The sequence below is a fragment of the Lepidochelys olivacea genome (genome assembly GCF_965140295.1).
Source record: "Lepidochelys olivacea isolate rLepOli2 genome assembly, chromosome: 28".
Taxonomy (NCBI): Eukaryota; Metazoa; Chordata; order Testudines; family Cheloniidae; genus Lepidochelys; species Lepidochelys olivacea.
The window spans coordinates 2050811-2071027 of NC_140438.1; the positions used below are offsets into that span (position 1 = coordinate 2050811).

Consider the following 20217-nt stretch of genomic DNA (forward strand, 5'->3'; position numbering starts at 1 on the left):
GGGGCAAGGAGGAGAGGCAGGCAGCAGAGGGGCCCCCACCGGCAGCAGGAGGCCAAGGTGCAGGGCCAAACCACTCCTAGAGAGGGTGGGGGACCCCATTGCTCCCCCACCCCCCGACCCAGAGAAAGGGCCCACCCCCACCTGGGAACCCAGCAGGGCAGGGGGCTCACCTCCCTCCAAGAATCTAGGGCAGGGCTATGAAGGACTGTGCCCCCCCCTTCTAGAGCTGGGGGGAGAACCCCCCTCCTGGGGTACCCTGGGAACCCCACATCGGGTGCATGGGCATCACCTCTAGGGCTGCAGGGAGCCACATCGGGCATGGGCCTATGGGGAGGAATCACCGGGGGGTATTTCTGCACTAGGGAACCCCCCCCTCAGGGCTGGGGGTGACACACAGACACAGACGCAGACGAGGTGGTTGCATGGCGGTTTATCAATCGGGGTAGGGGGGCTCCAGGGACACCCCCCTCTACACCCCACATTCAACTCCACCTCACAACACAGCTCTGCCTCCCCCCCCCCCCCCAACCTTACATGGAAAAGCAGCTTAAATAAAAACTTTAAAAAAAAAGTAACAGCCGGGGGGGTGGGGTGGAGGGGAGCTGAACCTGCCCCCCTGCCCCACCTCCCCCCGGAAAATTCACATTTCAACAACACCAACAGGTAATAAATAAGGAGGGGAGTGGGGGAGAGACAGAGACGGGCTGATGTGTGGGGGGGTGGGAACTGGCACACTGGGGGTAGGAACAGAGGGCTGGGGGGGAAAAAGGAACAGGGTGGAGGAAAGTGGTAGCGGGGGGGGGGGCAGGATCACTTAGCTGACACATTCCCCCCCAGCCCAAGCAGGGGGCAGATTAGTAACCCTCGTAAGTGCTAGAATGCAACACACCACCCCCCAGATCAGGGGCTGGGGCACCCCCTCCACAATACCAGGAGAATCACCTCCCCCCAATCAAGGGAACAAAGAACAAGGGGGTGTGTGTGCGTGTGTGTAACAGAACAAATCCCCCCCATACTGCCCCTGGACTAGTCCAACCGCTCCCCCCGGCAATAATTGAATCAAGCACTCCCCCCCTCGAAATGTTCAATGGAAAAATCCCAGCCAAGGGCACAGCTGAGCCAGCCCCCCCCAGAACAAAGGGTCCATATGCTCTGGAGGAAGCAGTGGTACCCCCCCCCCCAGGCACAGAGAGGCACCCCTGCCCACAGCAATCCATTAGAGCATGCCGGGGCGGGGGGGGGGGGGGGGGAAGGGGGCATGTCTTCTCTACCCCTCCCAACTGGATTATTTTTGGGGGTCCCTCCCCCATCGAGGTAGATCCCCCCCCTTTAAAAAAAAATTAAGTCCTTCATGGTGCAATCAATTTGCCACCCCCCCCCCACTATCTCCCAGCATGCTGTACGAGCCCCCCCAAAATCCTTAGCTTTTTCTATGTGCAAAATACAGCTCTGGCCACCAGAGGGAGCTGTGTGTATGGGGAGCGGATGTCTCCCCCCCCAACCTTTAAAACAGTGTCAGACTCTTTGTATCTTGTCCAAATTCTCCCCCCCTCCCACCAGGCTTTGCCAGAGGAGGAGGGAGCCCCCCGCAAAAGAAAGGCAGCCTCTTCTAGTGCCCTGCCCCCTGCTGGGCACGGGGGGGCACGTGGTGCAAAGAGACCCCCAGAAATACAGTCCTCCTCTGGAATCCGGGGGGGTGTCTTACAGCCGGAAGCCTCCCCCCCCAGCGTCCGACACCCCCTGCTGGTCCAAGGTGTGCAGGAGGGGTGGGGAGAGATGTGCACTGCAGAGCTCCCCCTCCCCCAGGCCATGGGGAGCTGTGGTAGTCCATGGGGGGGGGGGTTGGTGTTAGAGCTCCCCCCGCCAGCCGCGGGGGGGGGCGGGGGTCACTCCACACGCACCAGCAGGCCGTAGAGCACAGTAGCCCCTTTCTCCTTGGTGACCCACTCGAGCTCGGCAGCGCTGAAGCGGGGGTCCGGGGGCTCGGGGGCACCAGCCGACGGGGGGCCCGGCTTGTAGGAACCGGGGCGCACGCACACCTGGAAGGCCACCTGCGCCCCGTGCTGCCGCTGAGACTTGGGGTCCCGGAATCTGTGGGGGTGGGGAGAGAGAGAGAGAGGTCAGGGACTCACTGCTCTCCCCCCACAGCCCCCCTGGCGCCCCCCGGTGGCGGGCAGGACTCACTGCACTTTGGTGGCGAAGGCCTCCAGGCCGGCGTAGCGCAGGGTGGGCGAGAGCAGGACACGTTGGGGCTCGGCCCCCCGATCCGGGGAGCTGTTCTCGGGCTCATGGTAGCCCCCGCCCTGGGGGTCCGCCTTGGCAGGCCGGCAGCTCAGGATGGACGCACTGCCTGGGGGGGAGAACGGGACAGCCACTCAGCAAGTTTGGATCCGTCCCCCCCACAAACACCGCCCCCCTCCGCAGGTCGGAGGAGTCTGCATCAGGCCTGGTCATGTTTGATGCATGTGACCCTCGGGGAGTGGAGTGGCGTCCTGCAAGGGGGGCTTGGAGCCAGGACTCCTGGGTTCGCTCCCCAGCTCTGGGAGAGGAAGTGGAGACTCATGGTTAGAGCAGGGTGGGCTGGGAGCCAGGATGCCTGGGTGCTCTCCCCAGCTCTAGGAGGGGAGTGGGGTCCAGCAGGGGGGTCTGGCAGCCAGGACTCCTGGGTTCGCTCCCCAGCTCTGGGCGGGGCGCGATGGGCTCGGTACCGGATTCCTCCTACCTGCTCCCAACTCCCCTTGGTCCAGCATCCTCCGGACGGCGCCTACACTTGTGCCGTGATAAGCCATGTGCCACTTCTTACAGGTGCTGGCCACCTCCAGCTGGGGGTTCACCCTGCCGGGGCGGGGGGTATCAGAGCCGTGAACCTGCCCCCAAGCCCCACATCTCCACTCCAGACCCCTCCCAGCCCAGCCTTCCCCCTTCCAGTCCGATCCCCCTGCCCCCCAGGTGGGACCCAGAGCCCCCTCCCGCCCAGACGGGTACCTGAGGTTGAAACGGCACCATCCGAAGGGCAAGGCGTAGTCCCGGGGGGGCTCCCCCCGCTTGTAATAGGCCTCGTCCCCCCGCAGCTTGTGGCATGACTCGCAGTAGCAGAGGCTGAATTTAGGATCTTCCGCGAAGTAGTCATCTGGGAGGGAAGGGGGGGGCGCGAGTCAGGTGTTGGGCGGTGAGGGGGGGGGGGAAGGCAGCCCGCCCCCCTTTTCCTTCCCCTCCACAGGAGAGCTACCCCAAGCCTGATGCATGGGGTGTTAACTCTGAACCCTAATGACAACATTCACCATCCAGCTCCCCCTAGCATGCGTTTGAAACCAGCCGGCCCCGTTTGGTCGCACACATGGCTCGATCCGGGGCGGGTTAACGAGGAGCAGGGCGCCCCACCCCGATGCCCACGGAGAGGCAGGTCCCGGCTCACCTGGCAGCAGGAGGAGATCCTTGAAGCGGGCGCAGAGGGCGTGGTACTCGCAGGTCTTCATGGTGTTCATGTCCACGGGGGGCGTCCAGCACACACTCTCCTTAACGCCTGCAACAGAGAAAGAGGGGATAGCCAGCCCGCCCCTGCCCCACACGCCCTAGAGGCTCAGAGGGGAGGGCACAGCCCCAGCCCCTCACCTGGGCAGATCCCGGCCCCCCGCCCAGCAGAGGGCAGCCCAACTCCATCACTCACCATCCACCATGTCCGCCTTCTCCATGTCTGCCTGGGCGTGCGGGTCCGCGCTCTCCCCTCCCAGCGCCGGGGTGTCGTTCGTTACTATGGTAACCTGGGGGGACAAATGCCCTGGTTGGGGGGAGCTGGGTGCCAGGGTTCTCTCCCTGGCTGGGAGGGCAGTGGGGGCTGGCGGGTTAGAGTGGGGGAGCTGGGAGCCAGGACTCCTGGGTTCTCTCCCCGGCTCTGGAAGGGGAGTGGGGGGGCTAGTGGTTAGAGCAGGGGGGCTGGGTTCTCCCCCCTCCGGGGGTGGGGCTCACCTGCTCGCACTGCCCATAGAGGTCGACGAGCACGTAGCAGGGGGTGGGGATGTCCTGGGCGGCCACCCCCTGGTCCATCCCGTTGACGTAGACGTGGAGGCAGCTGCTCGAGTCCACCAAGAGTCCCAGCACCGTCCCCTCGGGGCACGTGTCCAGATTGGGCCCGTAGTTCTCACAGATCTGGGGGGGCGGGAAGGGAGAGACCACAGCGAGCTCCAGAAAGGCCCCCGGCCCCATTCCCCGCCCCAGCCCGCCGGGAGCCGGCGCCCCCTAGAGGGGGCAGGGCAGGCCCCGGGCCCGTCCGCACCTTGAGCGAGTTGTGGAAGACGGAGTCACGCTGCAGGAGCCAGGCGGAGCGCTTGAGGGAGCAGGCTGTGGCGGGGAAGTTGAGGCGCTCGGGCGAGGTGCCAATGACACCCAGGGACAGGGACGACGTCCACTGGGGGTTCAGGAAGTCGATCTGAACCTGGAAAGGGGAGGCGGGGGGAGAGTGGGAGAGTTCCCATGATGCCGTTGGAGAGGAAGTGATGTCAGAAGCCACCGGGACCCACCTCCCATAGGGCACCTAATGATATCACCCCCTGTGAGATCACACCCCCATCACGACATCACACACACCCTAGACGGACACGAGCAGGACCGACATCCTCCCGTCGGGAATTAGCAGGCCTTACACCCACCCCCATCATGACATCACATCCTCCCCGACAGGAAGTAGCAGGCCCTACACTCTCTCGTGTCATGACATCACATCCTCCCTGACAGGAAGTAGCAGGCCCTACACTCTCTCGTGTCATGACATCACATCCTCCCCGACAGGAAGTAGCAGGCCCTACACTCACTCATGTCATGACATCACATCCTCCCCTGACAGGAAGCAGCAGGCCCTACATTCGCTTGTGTCATGACGACATCACTTCCTCCCCAACAGGAAGTAGCAGGCCCTACATTCGCTCGTGTCATGACAACATCACTTCCTCCCTGACAGGAAGTAGCAGGCCCTACACCCACCCCCCATGACAAATAGCAGGCCCTACATTCGCTCGTGTCATGACATCACATCCTCCCTGATAGGAAGTAGCAGGCCCTACAGTCGCTCGTGTCATGACAACATCACTTCCTCCCCAGCAGGAAGTCGCAGGCCCTCCTCCCTTCCCCATCATCACATCTTCCTGCGAGGGGAAGGAGCGGGGCCAGAGCCCCACCTGGAACAGCTGGCCCTGGGGCAGGGGCTGGGCGATGACCACGATGCCCTGGTTGTAGCTGGCCACGCGGGTGGCCGTCAGGTTGCCGTTGGACAGCAGAATGTTCTTGCCGTGGTTCTCCAGGAACTCCATGGCGGCCGGCGGCATGGGGGCCTCGTTCTCACACTGCAGCCGAGGGGAGGAGAGTCACTCACCAGCTGGAGCCGGTGCCCCCTAGAAGGGACAGGCCCTATGCCCCATTCCCCGCCCCCCTGAGCCCCCCAGTCCCTGCCATAGGCCGGATGGGAGCCAGCGCCCCCTAGAGGGGACAGGCCCTGTGCCCCATTCTCCGCCCCCTTGAGCCAGCCAGGCAGGTGGGAGCCGGCGCCCCCAGAGGAGACAGGCCCTATGCCCCATTCCCCGCCCCCCTGAGCCAGCCAGGCCCCGCCCTGGGGTCGGATGGGAGCCAGTGCCCCCTAGAGGAGACAGGCAGCATCTCCTATTCTTCCCACCCTGAGGCTGGAGCAGGACTGGCGCCCCCTCAAGGAAAAAGGGCGAATGTCCCGTCTCCCTGCACTCACAGGCGTGGGCTCCTCCTCCTCCTCCTCCTCGCTGTACGTCTCAGAGGCGACAGACGGCGGCTTGGTGCCGTCCGACTCCTCCAGCACCGTGGAGCTGACGATGGAGACTGCGGTGATGCGGCCGTACAGATCCAGCACCACATAGACGTTCTGAGGACACGGGGAGAGTGGGGGCTGGCCGTTAGAGCGGGGGGGCTGGGAGCCAGGGCTCCTGGGTTCTCTCCCCAGTTCTGAGAGGGGAGTGGGGGCTGGGACCGTTGGGTTTATCCCGCACTCGAGTCAGGTGGAACTGACGATGCCGTGTCAGAACCAGACACGGCAGGAGCAGAGCCGTCCTGCCGGGGGGGAGGAGAAAGCGATGGGAGGGACACTCCAGGAGCTCACGGGGCAGCAACTTCTTGTCTGGGGAGGGGATGTATGATGTGATGTCACAGGAAGAGGCGGACCCTAACCCTCCCATGACATCACATTATATTCCCCCATGACATCACAACACCTCCTACATAGGAGAAGGTGGGGCCTATCCCCTCACGACATCACATCCGCTCCCAGATAGGAAGAGGCGGGCCCTACCCATGACATCACAACCTTTCCAGACAGGAAGTGGCGGACCGATGCCCATGACATCACACGTCCCCCCAAAAGGCAGCCCCCTTGGGGGATGCTGGCTGCTGGGGTGCAGGTCAGGGAGGGAGAAAGCTTTGAGCTCCATCCAGCGGGGCTCACGTAGGCTCTGCCCCCCCAGCATCTTCGGGCGGTTGGGGGTCCCAGCCCCAGGGCCGAGGAGTTACCTTGGCCACGCCGGTGGTGGCCGGCCCCATGTCCTCGCCGTCCACCAGGATGTGCATGGTGTCGTCCGCACAGCGCTTCACCCCCACGCGGTTCCCCACCTGCCGGGAGGGGGGGCCTGGGTTAGAGCGACGGGGCCGCCCCATAGGTCTGACCCATGGTCCCCTTGGCCCCATGCCCCCTGATCACTCCCCTCCACACCCCGGACCAGACCGCTGCCCCCACACATCTCCAAGACCCCTGTCCATCTGCCCCCGCAACCCCGACCAGACTGCTGGGTCCCTGAACTCCACGCCCCCTGCCCACCCCCACTGGCCAGAGTACTGGGCCCCCCAACCCCACACCCCCTGCCCATCCCCTCGCCCCCCCCATCCCCATCCCCACACCCACCCCACCCGCTGGGGTGCCTCCAGTCCCCCGCCACTCCCCCCACCCGGGGACCAGACTGCTGGGACCACCCCCCCCCACCAGACCGCTGCCCCCACAATCCCCATGTCTCCTGCCTTCTCCCCCCACCCCACCAGATCACTGGGCCTCTCCAGCCCCACATCTTCCTCCTGCCCCCACTGGACCAATGGGCCTCTGGAGCCCTGCATTTCCCCTCCGATCCCTCCCACCGGCCTGCCCAGCCCCACAGCTCCCCCGCGACTCACCCCCAGCCTCTCCAGCGAGCAGCCGTAGTTCTGTTTCTGCAGCTGGCCGTTGCGCCGCACCTCGGAGCCGGCCACCAGCCAGGTGGCCTTGGAGTGCAGCTCCAGCAGGGAGGCCGGCAGCCCCGTGGCCGCGTAGGGCACCTCGGAGGGCAGCAGCGTGGTCAGCCCCACGTGGAAGGAGCCCGACCACTTCTCGTCCAGCTCCTCGATCTTCACCTGCGGATGAGGGGGGTGGGGGGGGAAATCTAGCCCCAAGGGTCAGAGGTGACCGAGCAATGGGGGAAGGTGTGGCTCCAAAGGTCAGAGGTCACCGAGCAACAGGGAACCCAGCCCCAAGGGTCAGAGGTCACTGATCACTGGGGGGTCTGGCTCCAAGGGTCAGAGATCACCGAGCAATGGGGGAGGAAATCTGGCTCCAAGGGTCAGAGGTCACTGAATAGGGAGAATCAGACTTCAAGGGTCAGAGGTCACCGAGCAACGGAGGGCAGGATCCGCTCCAAGGGTCAGAGGTCACGGAGCACTAGGGGGCAGGATCATGAGTGTAGCCCTCACCCCAGATCCAGGCTGGGGCACAGCTCCCCCTACAGACCCCAGGAGGAAGGCACCAGGAGCCACCTGGGCCCAGACTCACCCCCCTTGGCGAAGGGGGAAGCAATCTAGCAGGGGCTGGGCTCCTCCCACTCTGGAGGGGCTGGTGAGAGTCCCATCCCCCCAGCAGGGGGCAGCAGATACCCCAACCCCGGAGGGGCGGGGAAAACTCACCTCAAAGACCTCGTCAGCCTTCAGCTCCTTCATGCTGAAGACGATCCCGTGGCAGTAGCCGGCCACACGCATGGCCCGGCACCCGTCGTCCTGGAAGGCCACGTTCTTCCCGCAGCTGCTGTGGAAGCGGTGAGCCACGCCCGGCACTGGGGGGAAGGGAGGAGAGATGGGGCCATCAACGGCTGGCGGGATGCCAGGTGGCGCAGTGCTGCAGGGCTCAGCAGGGGGCGCTCTCCCCTGGCAGGCCGGGTGGGGCTGCTCTCCGCAGAGGGGCCCCTGAACTCAGCACAGAGATGCAGCCGCCTCTGGGCCGGGGCGGGGCTCTCACCTGGCGAGTGGATGGGGAAGGATTTCTCGGTGACGTTGCTGGTCGACAGGCTGTTGTCCATGGGGCCCGTGGCGCTGGTGATGGACACCTGGACGCACTGGCCGTACAGATCCACCACGGCGTACACCTCTGTGCCGCGCCACCGGGGGGAGGGGAGCAGAGGGTTAACCTGGCAGCAGATGCCACACCACACAGCTAGGCTATTCCCCCCCTGCCCCGACCAGCCCAATGGATCCATCCAGTCTGCTGTATTTCCACCCCCCCCCGCATGAGCCCAATGGGTCCATCCAGCCACCTCCCCACCCCTGCCCCGACCAATGGGTCGATCAGCCTGTTATAACCACAGATCAGACCAATGGGCCCATCCAATCCAGTACATTTCCCCCCACCAGATCAGACCACTGGGCCCGTCTGTGGGGGGGGGGGGGTGGACAAGCCGGGCTGGATCAGACCAACGGGCCCAGGGCTGGGGGGGGGGCTCACCCTTGGCAGGGGGGAGGCCGGAGCAGGCCACGCCCTGGTCCACGCCGTTGATGAAGTAGTGCAGGTCTCCCTTGGCCGTGCGCATCATGCCGATGCGGGAGCCGGTGGTCAGCGAGTCCAGGTCGCAGCCATAGTTGTTGCGCATGGTGTTGCCGTCCTGCATGATGGCCGTGCCACTGGGGGGGGGGGGGGGGGCGACGGGGGGGCGTCAGAAAGAGACACGGCCCCATCCCCTCCCAGGAGCCTGAGCAACAGCCCTGACCGCCCCGCCCACTATATCCCAGCCCCCAGGAACCTGAGCCACAGCACCCCGTGTACTGTATACCAGAACATAAGCCACACCCCCACCCCGTACCCCAGCCCCCCAGGAACCCAAGCCACACCCCCATGTATCCCAGCCCCCCAAGCCGCAGCCCCATCTCCCCCCCTCGCTATATCCCAGCTCCCCGGGAACCCAGCTACGGACACCCCCCCCCCCGTATCCCATCCCCCCAGAAACGCAAGCCACAGTCCCATCTCCCCCCCTCGCTATATCCCAGCCCCGCATGAACACAGCCATGGACACCCCCCCCCCCAGGAACCCAAGCCACGCCCCCATGTATCCCAGCCCCATCTCCCCCCCTCGCTATATCCCAGCCCCCAGGAACCCAAGCTCCAGCCCCATATCCCAGCCCCCTGCCCCAAGGCATGGCCCTGCCTCCCCAGTGGCTGAGAGCCAGGAAATGCACCCGAGCCCACCGCCCCCCCAGCCCACACCTCCCCCCACACTCACCTGAGCATCCAGGTGTCGTAGTCGATGTCCGTCATGGTGTTGGGGAACTCCAAGTCTTCAGGCCGGATGGCCGTGACCCCTGCCGGAGGGAATCCGAGCCGTGAGGGGCTGGAAGGGATCCGGCGAGGCCGCCCCGCCCCACGCTCGCCCAGCCCCGCCATCTCCCGCGCGTCCCCCTCCCGTCCGAGCCCCCGGCCGGTTAGCCCCCCAGTTGGTTTTCCCTTCCTAAGTGGGGTACGGGGCGCTGGTCTTCACGGAGTTTCAACTCAGGGAGGTCAGACCAATTTGGCGCAGTCGGTTCGACTTCTGATCCGGCCCCCGAAAGCGCTGGCGACTCCTCCCAGCTCGGGGTAGCCACAAGTTCGGTAAATATACTCACCACTCCGTCACCCAGGTGAGCCACGAAACTAAAGATGAGTGCCGAACCCAGGGCTGCCCCCCGCAGGACCCCACTCGCTCCGAGCTCCTGTCTCGCCAGGTCTGAATGTGATTCGCCCGGTGCTGAGATGCAGCCACCTCTGGGGCGGGGCGGCTGGTTATCCAGGGACCCCTCGCCCAGCGCTGAGATGCGGCCACCTCTGGGGCAGGGCGGCTGGTTACACGGGGACCCCTCGCCCCGTGCTGAGATGGGACAGGAAATGAAACAGACCACCGACCCCTAGTGGCTCTATATGGGTGGGAGGGAAATTAAGCCAGGGAAGTGGGGCCGTGGGGCACAGGGACAACCCCCCGCCCATTTCCCCTTCCCCGTCTCTCACCTGCCTCTATAGAACCGGACCAGCGATCCACCATCTTCTGAATGACGATCTCAAAGAGTTCGCCGTCCCGGAGGGCCCTGCGCGGGGAGAGGGGAGAGCGATGAAGCCTGGCGCCGGTGCCCCGGGGCGCGGATACAGCTCGGGGCCGAGAGGAGGCTTCGGGGCAGAGCGGAGAGGGCAGGCAGGGGGCGCGCTGGGAGGCGGGCAGGGAAGCGGGGGGACGGCGCCCATCTCTTCCACACACACCGACCGGTTGGAGATGACGATGGCGTCGTTGAACTCGCTACGGCAGTTCTGGCGCAGGGCCGTGCGCCCGCCGTTGGTGATCACCGCGTTGGTGCCGTGCAGCTGGTGGAAGCGCAGGTCGCTCACCGAGGCCACGGACGAGGGGCTGCTGGGCGACAGCTGGTTGTTGCCCTCCGACAGGTCGTCGGGCAGCGGGAGGAGATCTGGGGGGGGAAGCGAGGGAGGCGGGGTGTTCCCGGGGTGCACAGGGGGCCCCCCCAGCTCTATCCCAGCCCTGGTAACCCCCCCGGCACAGAGAAACAGCCTCATTCCCGCCCACCCCCCATGACTATATCCCACCTCCTGGGATCCCCTGGCACCAAAACATGGCCCTGTTCCGTCCCCCTCCCAGCCATATCCCAGCCCTTCCCCACCCAGGATCCCCCGGCACCAAGACCCAGCTCCTCCCCTGCTACAGCCCAGCCCCTAGGACCCCCTCCCGGCGCTGAGACATGACCTCATTCCCCCCCACCCCACAACTGTATCCCAGCCCCTGGGATCCCCCAGCACCAAAACATGGCCCTGTTCCCTCCCCTCCCAGCTATATCCCAGCCCCCCCACCCCCACCCCATTCTATCCCAGCCCCTGGGATCCCCCGACACCAAGATTCCCCCCCCCCCCCCCCCAGCCACACACACATACCCCAGTCCCTGCGGAACCCCCGGCACCAAGACACAGCTCTGTTCCCCCTACCTATATCCCAGCCCCCCACAGAAAGCACGACACAACCCCGCGACTGCCCCCCGCCCCCCCCAGCGGCTATCCCCCAGCCCCACACCAGGCCTCCCAGCTCACCCGTGTCGTCGAGGATGGTGGCCTGCGCCGCCTGCCCATACAGATCCACCACGGCGTAGACGTTGGGTGGCACATTCCAGGCAGCCGGCCCCTGTGCCACCCCGTTGACGAAGAAATGCAGAGTCCCGTCCTCCTTGCGGACCACGCCCACTGTGTCGCCCGCCTGCATTGGGGGGGGACAGCAGAGGAGGTGAGGGCATTGCCTGGGGGCAGATTGGGGCACGCTGCCCCCCTGCTTCCCCCAACTCACCTTGAGGCGGTCCAGGTTGTGCCCGTATTCATCCAGGATGGTGGTGCCGTTGTGCATGACTCCGTTGCCCGTCATCATCCAGGTGCCTGGGGGGAAGAGGGGCCGGAGATTACTGGCGGCGCCCGGCCCAGTCACGCGGCTCGCCGTTGACCCGCGGAACTGCCTGCCACAGCGGGCAGGCTGGCGAAGGACCCAGGGACCAGCTCAACTGCGTGGGTGCCGTCAGCAACCTCCGAGGCATGACTGCTAGCCCCCCCCAAGTCATCAATTAACCCAGGGAACTACCCAACCGGGGAGAGGTTAACCCAAGGAACTACTTGCCACAGGACTCAGCTACCAGGCCGCCCAGGGAGCAGTTAACCCAGGGAACTACCTGCCACAGGGCATTGCTGCCAGCCACCAATTATCCTGGGAACTACCAGCTGCCAGCACCCCCAGCCGGCAATTAACCCAGAGAACTACCCGCCACAGGTACCAGGCCACCCAGGGAAAGGTTAACCCGGGGAACTACCTGGCATACAGAGCACCCACCAGCTCTCTAGGCAGCAGTTAATCCAGAGAACTACATGCCACAGGGCATGGCTGCCAGCTCCAGTCACCAATTATCCTGGGAACTACCACCTGCCAGCACCCCCAGCTGGCAATTAACCCGGGAAACTACCCACCTCAGGACACATCTGCCAGCCCTGGTGGGCCACTTTGGGGGCAGTTAGGGGGCCAGGTCTCTCCCGAAGGAAGCTAGCCACCTGCTAGAGAAGGGGCGAGGATGGGGCGCCGGGGCCCTGACCTGAGCGCAGGTTGGTCATGGTGGAGGGCAGCTGCAGGTAGGTGGGGTTGTGCGTGGTCACCCCGATCTCGATGGAGCCTGCCCACTTGTCCACCATCTTATCGATCCGCACCTGGAAGACCTCGTTGTTGCGCAGGGCCCGGTTGCTGAGGACGACACCGTGGTTGAAGTCGTCCGTGGCACTGGCGGAGAGAGATGGGATAGCTCAGACACGAACCACCGACCCCTGCGCGAAGATGCGGCCACCTCTGGGGCAGGGTGGCTGGCTACACATGGATCCCTCGCCCAGCGCTGAGATACGGCCACCTCTGATGCGGGGCGGCTGTTTATACGGCCCCCTCTGATGCGGGGTGGGACGGCTGGTGACCCGGGGACCCCTCGCCCGGCGCCGAGGTGCGGCCACCTCTGATGCGGGGTGGGGCGGCTGGTGACCCGGGGACCCCTCGCCCAGCACTGTGATACAGGATACGTGAGGGCCCCAGACCCTGGCGGGGGCAGCGGTCCCTGGGGGCAGGTTGGCACTCACTGCGGGCGGAGGGCCGTGCGCCCGTCATTGACGATGGCCGCCTTCTGGCCACAGTTGGTGTGGAAAAGCAGCCGCTCTGGCTCAGGTTCGCCCACCCCCCCGGCCTCCAGGGCACGGCGCCCCACATCCGGGGACAGTGCCCTCATGATGGCATTGTTGCGCCGAAGCCGGTCGCTGTGGTTGTGATTGTGGACGATGGTGACCTTCACTGCCATGCCGTAGAGATCCACCACGCCGTACACCACCAGCGGGGTCAGGGTGGTAGCCACGCCTGGGGGGGAAGAAGGGGAGACTCACACACCATGCGGCTACCTCTGGAGTGGGGCGGCTGGTTATAACGGCACCAGAGTAAACACTGCTGGCCAGAGAAGAGAGCGCCCCCTGCTGGGCACTCTGCTCCACCCCATACCTTGGTCAATGCCGTTGATGTAGAAGTGCAGGGCATTGTTGGATTTCCGCGTCAGGCCAATGTGATCCCCCTCCTGTGAGGACAAGGTGAGGGAGGCAGTTAGTGGGAGCTGCAGCCGGGGAACCCAGTGAAGAGGTGAGGGCAGAGGTGGAGGGGGGGCTTATGGGGCTACAGAGGAGGTTGTAGCAGGTCAGGGGGTTGGAGTATGAGAGAGAAGTGCGGGGATACAAGGGGCTGGGTCTGGGGGGTTTGGAGGAGCCTGGTTCACACATGAGGGGTGCAGGAATATGGGGACCCCCTCATCCACAGATGGATGGCGATGGGGTTTCGGGGCGCCTGCAGGGGGTTGGCTATGGGGGTTTTGTGGGCTCATCAGCAGGGGGGTAGCTAGGAAGGTTTGGGGGGCCAGCGGGATCAGTCTCGGGGAGCCTCTCACCTGCAGCTCGTCCAGGCTGAATTCGCAGTATTCCCGGCGTGTCCCTTTGCCGTTGGTCAAGATCCCACAGCCGCTCATCATGATCGTGCCTGGTGGGGGGGGGGGGGCGGCTCCCATCAGCCAATCAGCTGCGGGGACCTGCCCCCCAGGGACACCCCCCCACCCCATCCTGCTGATGTCAAGGGGAAGCCAGCTGGCCACTTCCGGCTTTCTCCGCGCCCCCTATTCAGCTCCTTCTTCCCTCCCCCCAAATTCAGCCATCAAAAGAGCTGCAGAGGGGGAAAACTAAGGTAAAAAACAGAAATAGGGACCCACCCCCCCAAGACAAGGATAGAACCCAGGAGTCCTGGCTCCCAGCCTCCACCCTGTTCTAACCAATAGACCCCCACTCCCCTCCCAGAACCAGGGAGAAAACCCGGGAGCCGGGGGAAGGCCAGGACGCCTCTCAGAGGCATGTACCGGAGCGCAGGTTGGTCATGGTGGCGGGGTACTCCAGGCTGTTGGGGTTGTGGGTCGTAACCCCGATTTCGATGGAGCCCGACCACTTGTCCACCAGCTTGTCGATGCGGATCTATGGGGCAAAAGGGGTGGGGGTCAGGGGATTCGCCCCTCCCCCAGCCAGTCGTCTGACCCCCACCCCCTGCCGTATTTTTCCTCCTCTGGCTGCACCCCAACTCTCTCCCCTCCTGCCCCAAACCCCTGGGATAATGCCGCCACGTGACATGGCTCCCCCAACAAGGTTAGCCCCTGCCCTTGCCCCCTCTCCGAGACTCACCCCCTGGGCACTCCTGACCCCCCAGCCTCACCCCTCCATACCCTCCTACACACACTTTGTCTACAAGCCCTCCTGCCCCATCCCTCCCCCATGTGTTCCCCTCCAGAGCACCCCCCAACAGCGTGTGACCCCATCCTCACCTCCAACATCTGTCAAACAGCACCCCCCCATTCCTCTTACATACCCCCCACACCTCAAAACATCTTGCTCCCCCACCAATGCCCCTACCCCAGCCCCCCTATATCCCAAACCCCCCAACCCCCATCCCACCCCAGACCTAGAACATTTCGTTGTCCAGCAACTGGTTCATCATGACCACGCTGCAGCCCCCCCCCCCAGCCTGCAAGAACCCCATCCCAGCCCTCAGTGTGTGATTGACCAGGACAGCCCCCCCCCATGTTGCCCCAGACCCCCAAGGACCTCTTTCCTGGCCTCAGACCTCGAACATCTTGTCGTCACTCAGTATCTGGCTGGCCAGGACCCCGCCCCAGCCCCACGTGTTCCACCAGAGCCCCTATCCCCACCCCCATCTCGAACATCTCATTGTCACCCCGCCCCAGCCCCCCACCTCAAACATCTCGTTGTCCCGCAGCGGCCGGTTGGTCATGACCACGCCGTTGTTGAACTCGTCCAGGGGCCGGCGCCGCTCGGCCGTCTTGTTGTTGTTGCTGAGCTTGATGAGGGTCCCGCACTTCTCGTGGAAGAGCAGGGCATCATTGGAGGTGAGGGGGACGGCACCACCGCCCCCCCCGCCCGGGGGCCCCTCACCTGCCGGGGGGCTGCTCAGGCTGACGCTCAGCAAGCTGCCGTTGTAGGCCGACAGGATGGCGTTGCTCACCACCTCTGACAGCTCCATGCTGGACAAGCCTGTGGGGTGGGGGGAGAGATTTTCCGGGGTGGGGGGAGGAGGGGGGAGAGAAACAGGAATCAGGTGCAGACAGATGGGGTGGGCATGGGGACAAGAACCAGGGACGGATGGACAGATATATGTGGGAGGAACCAGTGATGGATGGACAGATGTGGGAAGGTGGGAGGGAGAGGAATCAGGGACAGACAGGCAGACGTGGCGGGGAGGGACAGAAATCAGGGAGAGACAGGCGGGATGGCGGGCAGTAACGGACAGACAGATGGACGTGAGGGAGGAGAGGGAAACCAGGAACCAATGGACAGATGGACGTGGGGGGGGGGGGGGGGGACGACCCAGGAATGGGACAGGCTTACACTTAGGAGCCTCAGTCTCTCCCGCTCCTCCCCGTCAAGCCCTCAGGGCCCAGATTTCCCACCCCAGGGCTAGGAGGCGGGGTCAGCCCACAAGGGGAAGCCCCGCCCCCTCCAGGCTAGGAGATGGGGCCAGGTGACTGGGAGCCCAGGGCCAAAGTTTCCCACCAGCGTAGGCCAGGCGGCACCAGCTTAGGGGTCCGAGCCCAGATCATGTTGCACCCCCTCCATGAGTGGTGTAGACGGGGGCTGGTCAGGGTCACTCACCGTTCTCAGACTCCAGGCTGTTGGGGAATTTATCCGGGCGGCTCTGGTTATGGGGCAGGGCCAGGGCCAAGGCTAGGAAGGCAAACACAAGAAAGAAGTGAAGCCAGGTCTGCAGTGTTATACCCCTCGATCCCAACCCGCAACCCCCTGCTAGCCCAGCCATGGCCCCCGCCAGCTCCGCCAATGCCCCTCACTCCAGACCCACGGCACCCTGGTGGGAGATAATCCCTCATGGACATGGGGAAAAAAGGCTGAGGAAGGCCAGCGGGACTGGCCCCGAGGACGCAGAGGGACGGGCTGGGGCTCTGGGTAACCAGAACGGACCAGAGACACAGGAACAGGGTGGTCACAGAGGTTTCTTTAACTCTCTACTCCTGGGGGACATGTGTGCGTGTGTTGGTATTGTTACATCCACACTCACCGACGGGTATTTGGAAATAAATTACCAAAATAATTGAAATTGGTGCCATTATGCAGTGTTATTTTGACAAATCAAATTGGCAGAATTTTATAATATCCTGCGCAGAATTCTTTTATTTCTTGGCGCAGAATTCCCCCAGGAGTAAACTGGAAAGCAGAAGCTTCACACCTCTGGGTACAATGGGGGCCCGTTTAAATGCCTGGGCTGCCTCCAGGCTCAGCGCTGGCTCGGAGAAGGGGCAGCAGCCCGGGAATCGGTGCCCAGGAAACGAGCCAGACAAGAACCTGCACTTCAGCCTGTCAACAGATTAACACACCCCGGAGATTTGGATCCCCCCCACACAGCAGTGGTGAAGTTGGTACCAGCTGGCTGACGGCATGAGGGGTTCGCAGGGATCCCTGAAGTCTGATGTCTCTAGGGCAATGCACCAAAGGGCAGCATGCGAGAGCCAGAGACTTGCTGGTCAGCTTAACCCTTGCGAGATGTATGGGCGGGGGATATTGGAGTTTTCCGTCTATACTGAAAATGACGTTCTTTGAATCCAGGAGTTAAGACGCCCGGCAGGAGACAGCAGACACTTGTCTCTGCGTCCGGCCTCAGAGTCGTCTTGCACACATTTATTTGGATATGGAGACAGCAGCTAATTGAGACTGGGGCGCTGCCAAGAAAAAACCCAGAAAAAGACAAGCAGCACGGGGCGGGTGCCGTTTACAAGTAAAGACAACAGGTTGGATGGCGAGTTGAGCGATGGTGTGAGGGGGGACCAGCAAACGAGGGTGGGTCGTTTCAGTGAACACTGAAGAGGCCCGCAGACACCCCGAGGGGGAGGTCGGGGAGTGCCTATCGCTAGCCGGGCGAGACACAGCGGGGCCGGCGTAGGATGCATTTGCTTTGGCCGTGGAAATCGGGGTGCCGACCCACCGCGGACACACACGGGGCATGTGGTAGCGAGGTGTCCCCGGGAAGTGCTTGTTAGTAGGAAGAGTCTCGGGCGGCGGGAGAAGCAGGATCTCTACCTTCATCTCCTGCCGCGCTGTCCTCGGCCTCTTCCGGCTCGCCGGGCACGACAGTGACCTGCGTGCACTTGCCGTAGAGATCCACCACGGCCCAGACGCGGGGCGGGATGCCGGTGGCGGCCACGCCGCAGTCGTGCCCGTTGACCCACAGGCGCAGCTCCCCGTCGGCCGTGCGCTGGATGCCCACCCGGTCGCCCTCGCCCAGCTGGTCCAGGTCCTGGCCGTACTCCTCGAGGATGGAGCGCCCGTCCCGCAGCACCGAGCAGCCCGAGATGATCCACGAGCCGCCCTTCAGCCCCGTGGCGCTGCTGGGGAAGTCCAGGTGGTCGGGGTCCAGCGCCGTCACCCCGATCTCGATGGAGCCGCTCCACGAGTTCACCTGGGGGGGAAGGGAGGTGGGGGGGAAGGGGAAAAGAGATGGGGGAGTCAGGTTCTGGCTCTTCCGAGGGGGTCCCCCTTGCAGCCAGGACGGGCCCCAGAGGCCCCCCCATTCCATGGCTCATCAGGGCCCCCCCTTGCAGCCAAGGCCGGCACCAAAGCCCCCCCGCCCGGTGCTCCCCCCCCGGCCCCGCTCGAGGCGCTCGGCGCTCCCCCCCCCCCCCAGCCCCCGCTCGAGGCGCTCGGCGCTCCCCCGGCCCTGCTCGAGGCGCTCGGCGCTCCCCCGGCCCCGCTCGAGGCGCTCGGCGCTCCCACCCCCCCCCCCAGCCCCCGCTCGAGGCGCTCGGCGCTCCCCCGGCCCCCCCAGCCCCCGCTCGAGGCGCTCCCCCCCCCGACCCCGCTCGAGGCGCTCGGCGCTCCCCGCCCCGGCCCCGCTCGAGGCGCTCCCCCCCCCGGCCCCCGGGCCCCGCTCGAGGCGCTCGGCGCTCCCCCCCCCCAGGCCCCGCTCGAGGCGCTCGGCGCTCCCCCCCCCCGGGCCCCGCTCGAGGCGCTCGGCGCTCCCCCCCCCCCGGGCCCCGCTCGAGGCGCTCGGCGCTCCCCCCCCCCCGGGCCCCGCTCGAGGCGCTCGGCGCTCCCCCCCCCCGGGCCCCGCTCGAGGCGCTCGGCGCTCCCCCCCCCCGGCCCCGCTCGAGGCGCTCGGCGCTCCCCGCCCCGGCCCCGCTCGAGGCGCTCGGCGCTCCCCGCCCCCCGGGCCCCGCTCGAGGCGCTCGGCGCTCCCCCCCCCCGGGCCCCGCTCGAGGCGCTCGGCGCTCCCCCCCCCCGGGCCCCGCTCGAGGCGCTCGGCGCTCCGCACCTTGCGGTCGATGCGCACGGCGAAGACGCGGCCGGGCCGCAGCGGCTCGCGGCTCAGCACCAGCCCGTGGTTGAACTCCTGGCCCGGCTGGGAGCGCGCGGCGCTGCGGCCCCCCTGCGAGAGCGTCACCAGCTTCCCCGTGCGCGGGTGCAGCTCCCCGCCCGGGCCCGACATCCCGCCCCGCGCCCGGGCCGGCTGCGAGGACGCGCCGCCGCGCTTGACGGCAGCGTCGCGACGCCTCGGTCAGACGGCCCTCGCCGCGCTTGACGGCAGCGTCGCGACGCCTCTGTTCCGCGGCCGTTGCCGCTCCTCGCGCATCGCGCCGCTGTGCTTTACGGCAGGCGCGCGACGCCGCCGGCGCGCTTTACGGCGCCGGCGCGCTTTATGGGGGGCGTCAAACGTTTCCTCCCACGACGACCTCGCTTTACGGCAGCGTCGCGACGCGCTGCACCGCAACGTAAGCGCGACCTCCGCTCTTGGGAGGTTCATGGCGCTCTCAGGGCGGCCGCGCTTTACGGCACCGCGGAACGCGCCCCCCCCGCACAGGCCAACTTTTGCGACACGCGGGAGGGATCGCTTTACGGTCGCGCTGTCGACTGCTTTACGGCAGCGTGGCAGCTACAAAAAGAACAGGGGCGGCTTCGCCTCAGCCACGTGTGACGGCGACGCCGCAGCGTCTGTCACGAGTGGCCCTCCGGGAACAGGCTCCGACCGCGCCTCGCCTCTCCCGCTTGGAGGGGAGGGGAGGCGAGGCGAGGCATTGGGGTTGGTTTACGACACTGTCGCGCTCCGCGGAGCCAGGCGCTTTTGCTTGACGGCAGCGCGGCCGAAATGCTTCCCTCGCCTCGCCGCTGTTGCCCGGGTTACGGGGGGCGGGGCGTGGCGCAATGGCGAGAAGCGATTGGCCCCAATGAGCAAGCCTGGGGGAAGGAGCGCCAATGAGCAGCCGCTCGCTCAGCAGGGCCAAGGCCTGGGGCCGTTTTAATTAGCGCAAGCGCTTGGTGCGGCGATCCTGGGGCAATTCACTAAGGGGGGGGGTCACGGGTGCAAGTATAATTCGTGCGAAGAAATATCTAGTGCAAAGTGGGGCAATGAAGCTGCTTGTGCAGGGAGTCGTGTGAGCACTAAGGGTGGGCGCGCTCCGTTCGCGCGAGGGGCGGGCGCGCTCCGTTCGCGCGAGGGGCGGGCGCGCTCCGTTCGCGCGAGGGGTGGGCGCGGCTCCGTTCGCGCGAGGGATGGGCGCGCTAAGTTCGCGCGAGGGGTGGGCGCGGCTCCGTTCGCGCGAGGGGTGGGCGCGGCTCCGTTCGCGCGAGGGGTGGGCGCGCTAAGTTCGCGCGAGTGGTGGGCGCGCTCCGTTCGCGCGAGGGGTGGGCGCGCTAAGTTCGCGCGAGGGGCGGGCGCGCTCCGTTCGCGCGAGGGGTGGGCGCGCTAAGTTTGCGCGAGGGATTGGCGCGCTCCGTTCGCGCGAGGGGTGGACGCGCTAAGTTCGCGCGAGGGATGGGCGCGCTCCGTTCGCGCGAGGGAT

At 65.7% G+C, this 20217-nt stretch overlaps 1 protein-coding gene across 2 annotated transcripts; it reads right to left on the bottom strand.

Annotated features, from left to right (window-relative positions):
* Nucleotides 1-414: 414 nt before the first annotated feature.
* Nucleotides 415-19033, bottom strand: NEURL4 (neuralized E3 ubiquitin protein ligase 4). 2 transcript variants are annotated; one of them, XM_084616266.1, is made up of 29 exons: nt 18693-19031; nt 17462-17840; nt 16025-16096; nt 15108-15406; nt 14224-14335; nt 13765-13853; nt 13329-13401; nt 12920-13190; nt 12394-12575; nt 11607-11692; nt 11357-11519; nt 10527-10725; nt 10277-10353; nt 9519-9597; nt 8747-8922; nt 8264-8392; nt 7936-8081; nt 7174-7389; nt 6523-6621; nt 5732-5881; nt 5172-5336; nt 4274-4432; nt 3967-4146; nt 3668-3761; nt 3416-3523; nt 2986-3130; nt 2723-2835; nt 2185-2350; nt 415-2091 (listed from the first exon to the last, which is right to left on the bottom strand). In XM_084616266.1, exons 1-29 carry the CDS (start codon nt 18864-18866, stop codon nt 1887-1889), a joined length of 4506 nt encoding a protein of 1501 aa, XP_084472392.1. In that variant the 5' UTR covers nt 18867-19031; the 3' UTR covers nt 415-1886. The 2 variants fall into 2 exon arrangements, 1 of the variants encoding a protein (XP_084472392.1); XR_014709807.1 differs by lacking the exon at nt 2723-2835 and having other exon boundaries at nt 1951-2091; nt 18693-19033.
* Between the last annotated feature and the right edge of the window lie 1184 nt (nt 19034-20217).

Excerpts from the sequence above, each read along its gene's own strand:
- NEURL4 (XM_084616266.1), bottom strand. The coding sequence starts at position 18,866 with ATGTCGGGCCCGGGCGGGGAGCTGCACCCGCGCACGGGGAAGCTGGTG. Across the intron at positions 9,598-10,276 it reads GTCCGGTTCTATAGAGGCAG|GGGTCACGGCCATCCGGCCT; the intron begins GTGAGAGACGGG and ends TCCCTCCGGCAG. Across the intron at positions 8,923-9,518 it reads TACGACACCTGGATGCTCAG|TGGCACGGCCATCATGCAGG; the intron begins GTGAGTGTGGGG and ends CCCCCCCCCCAG.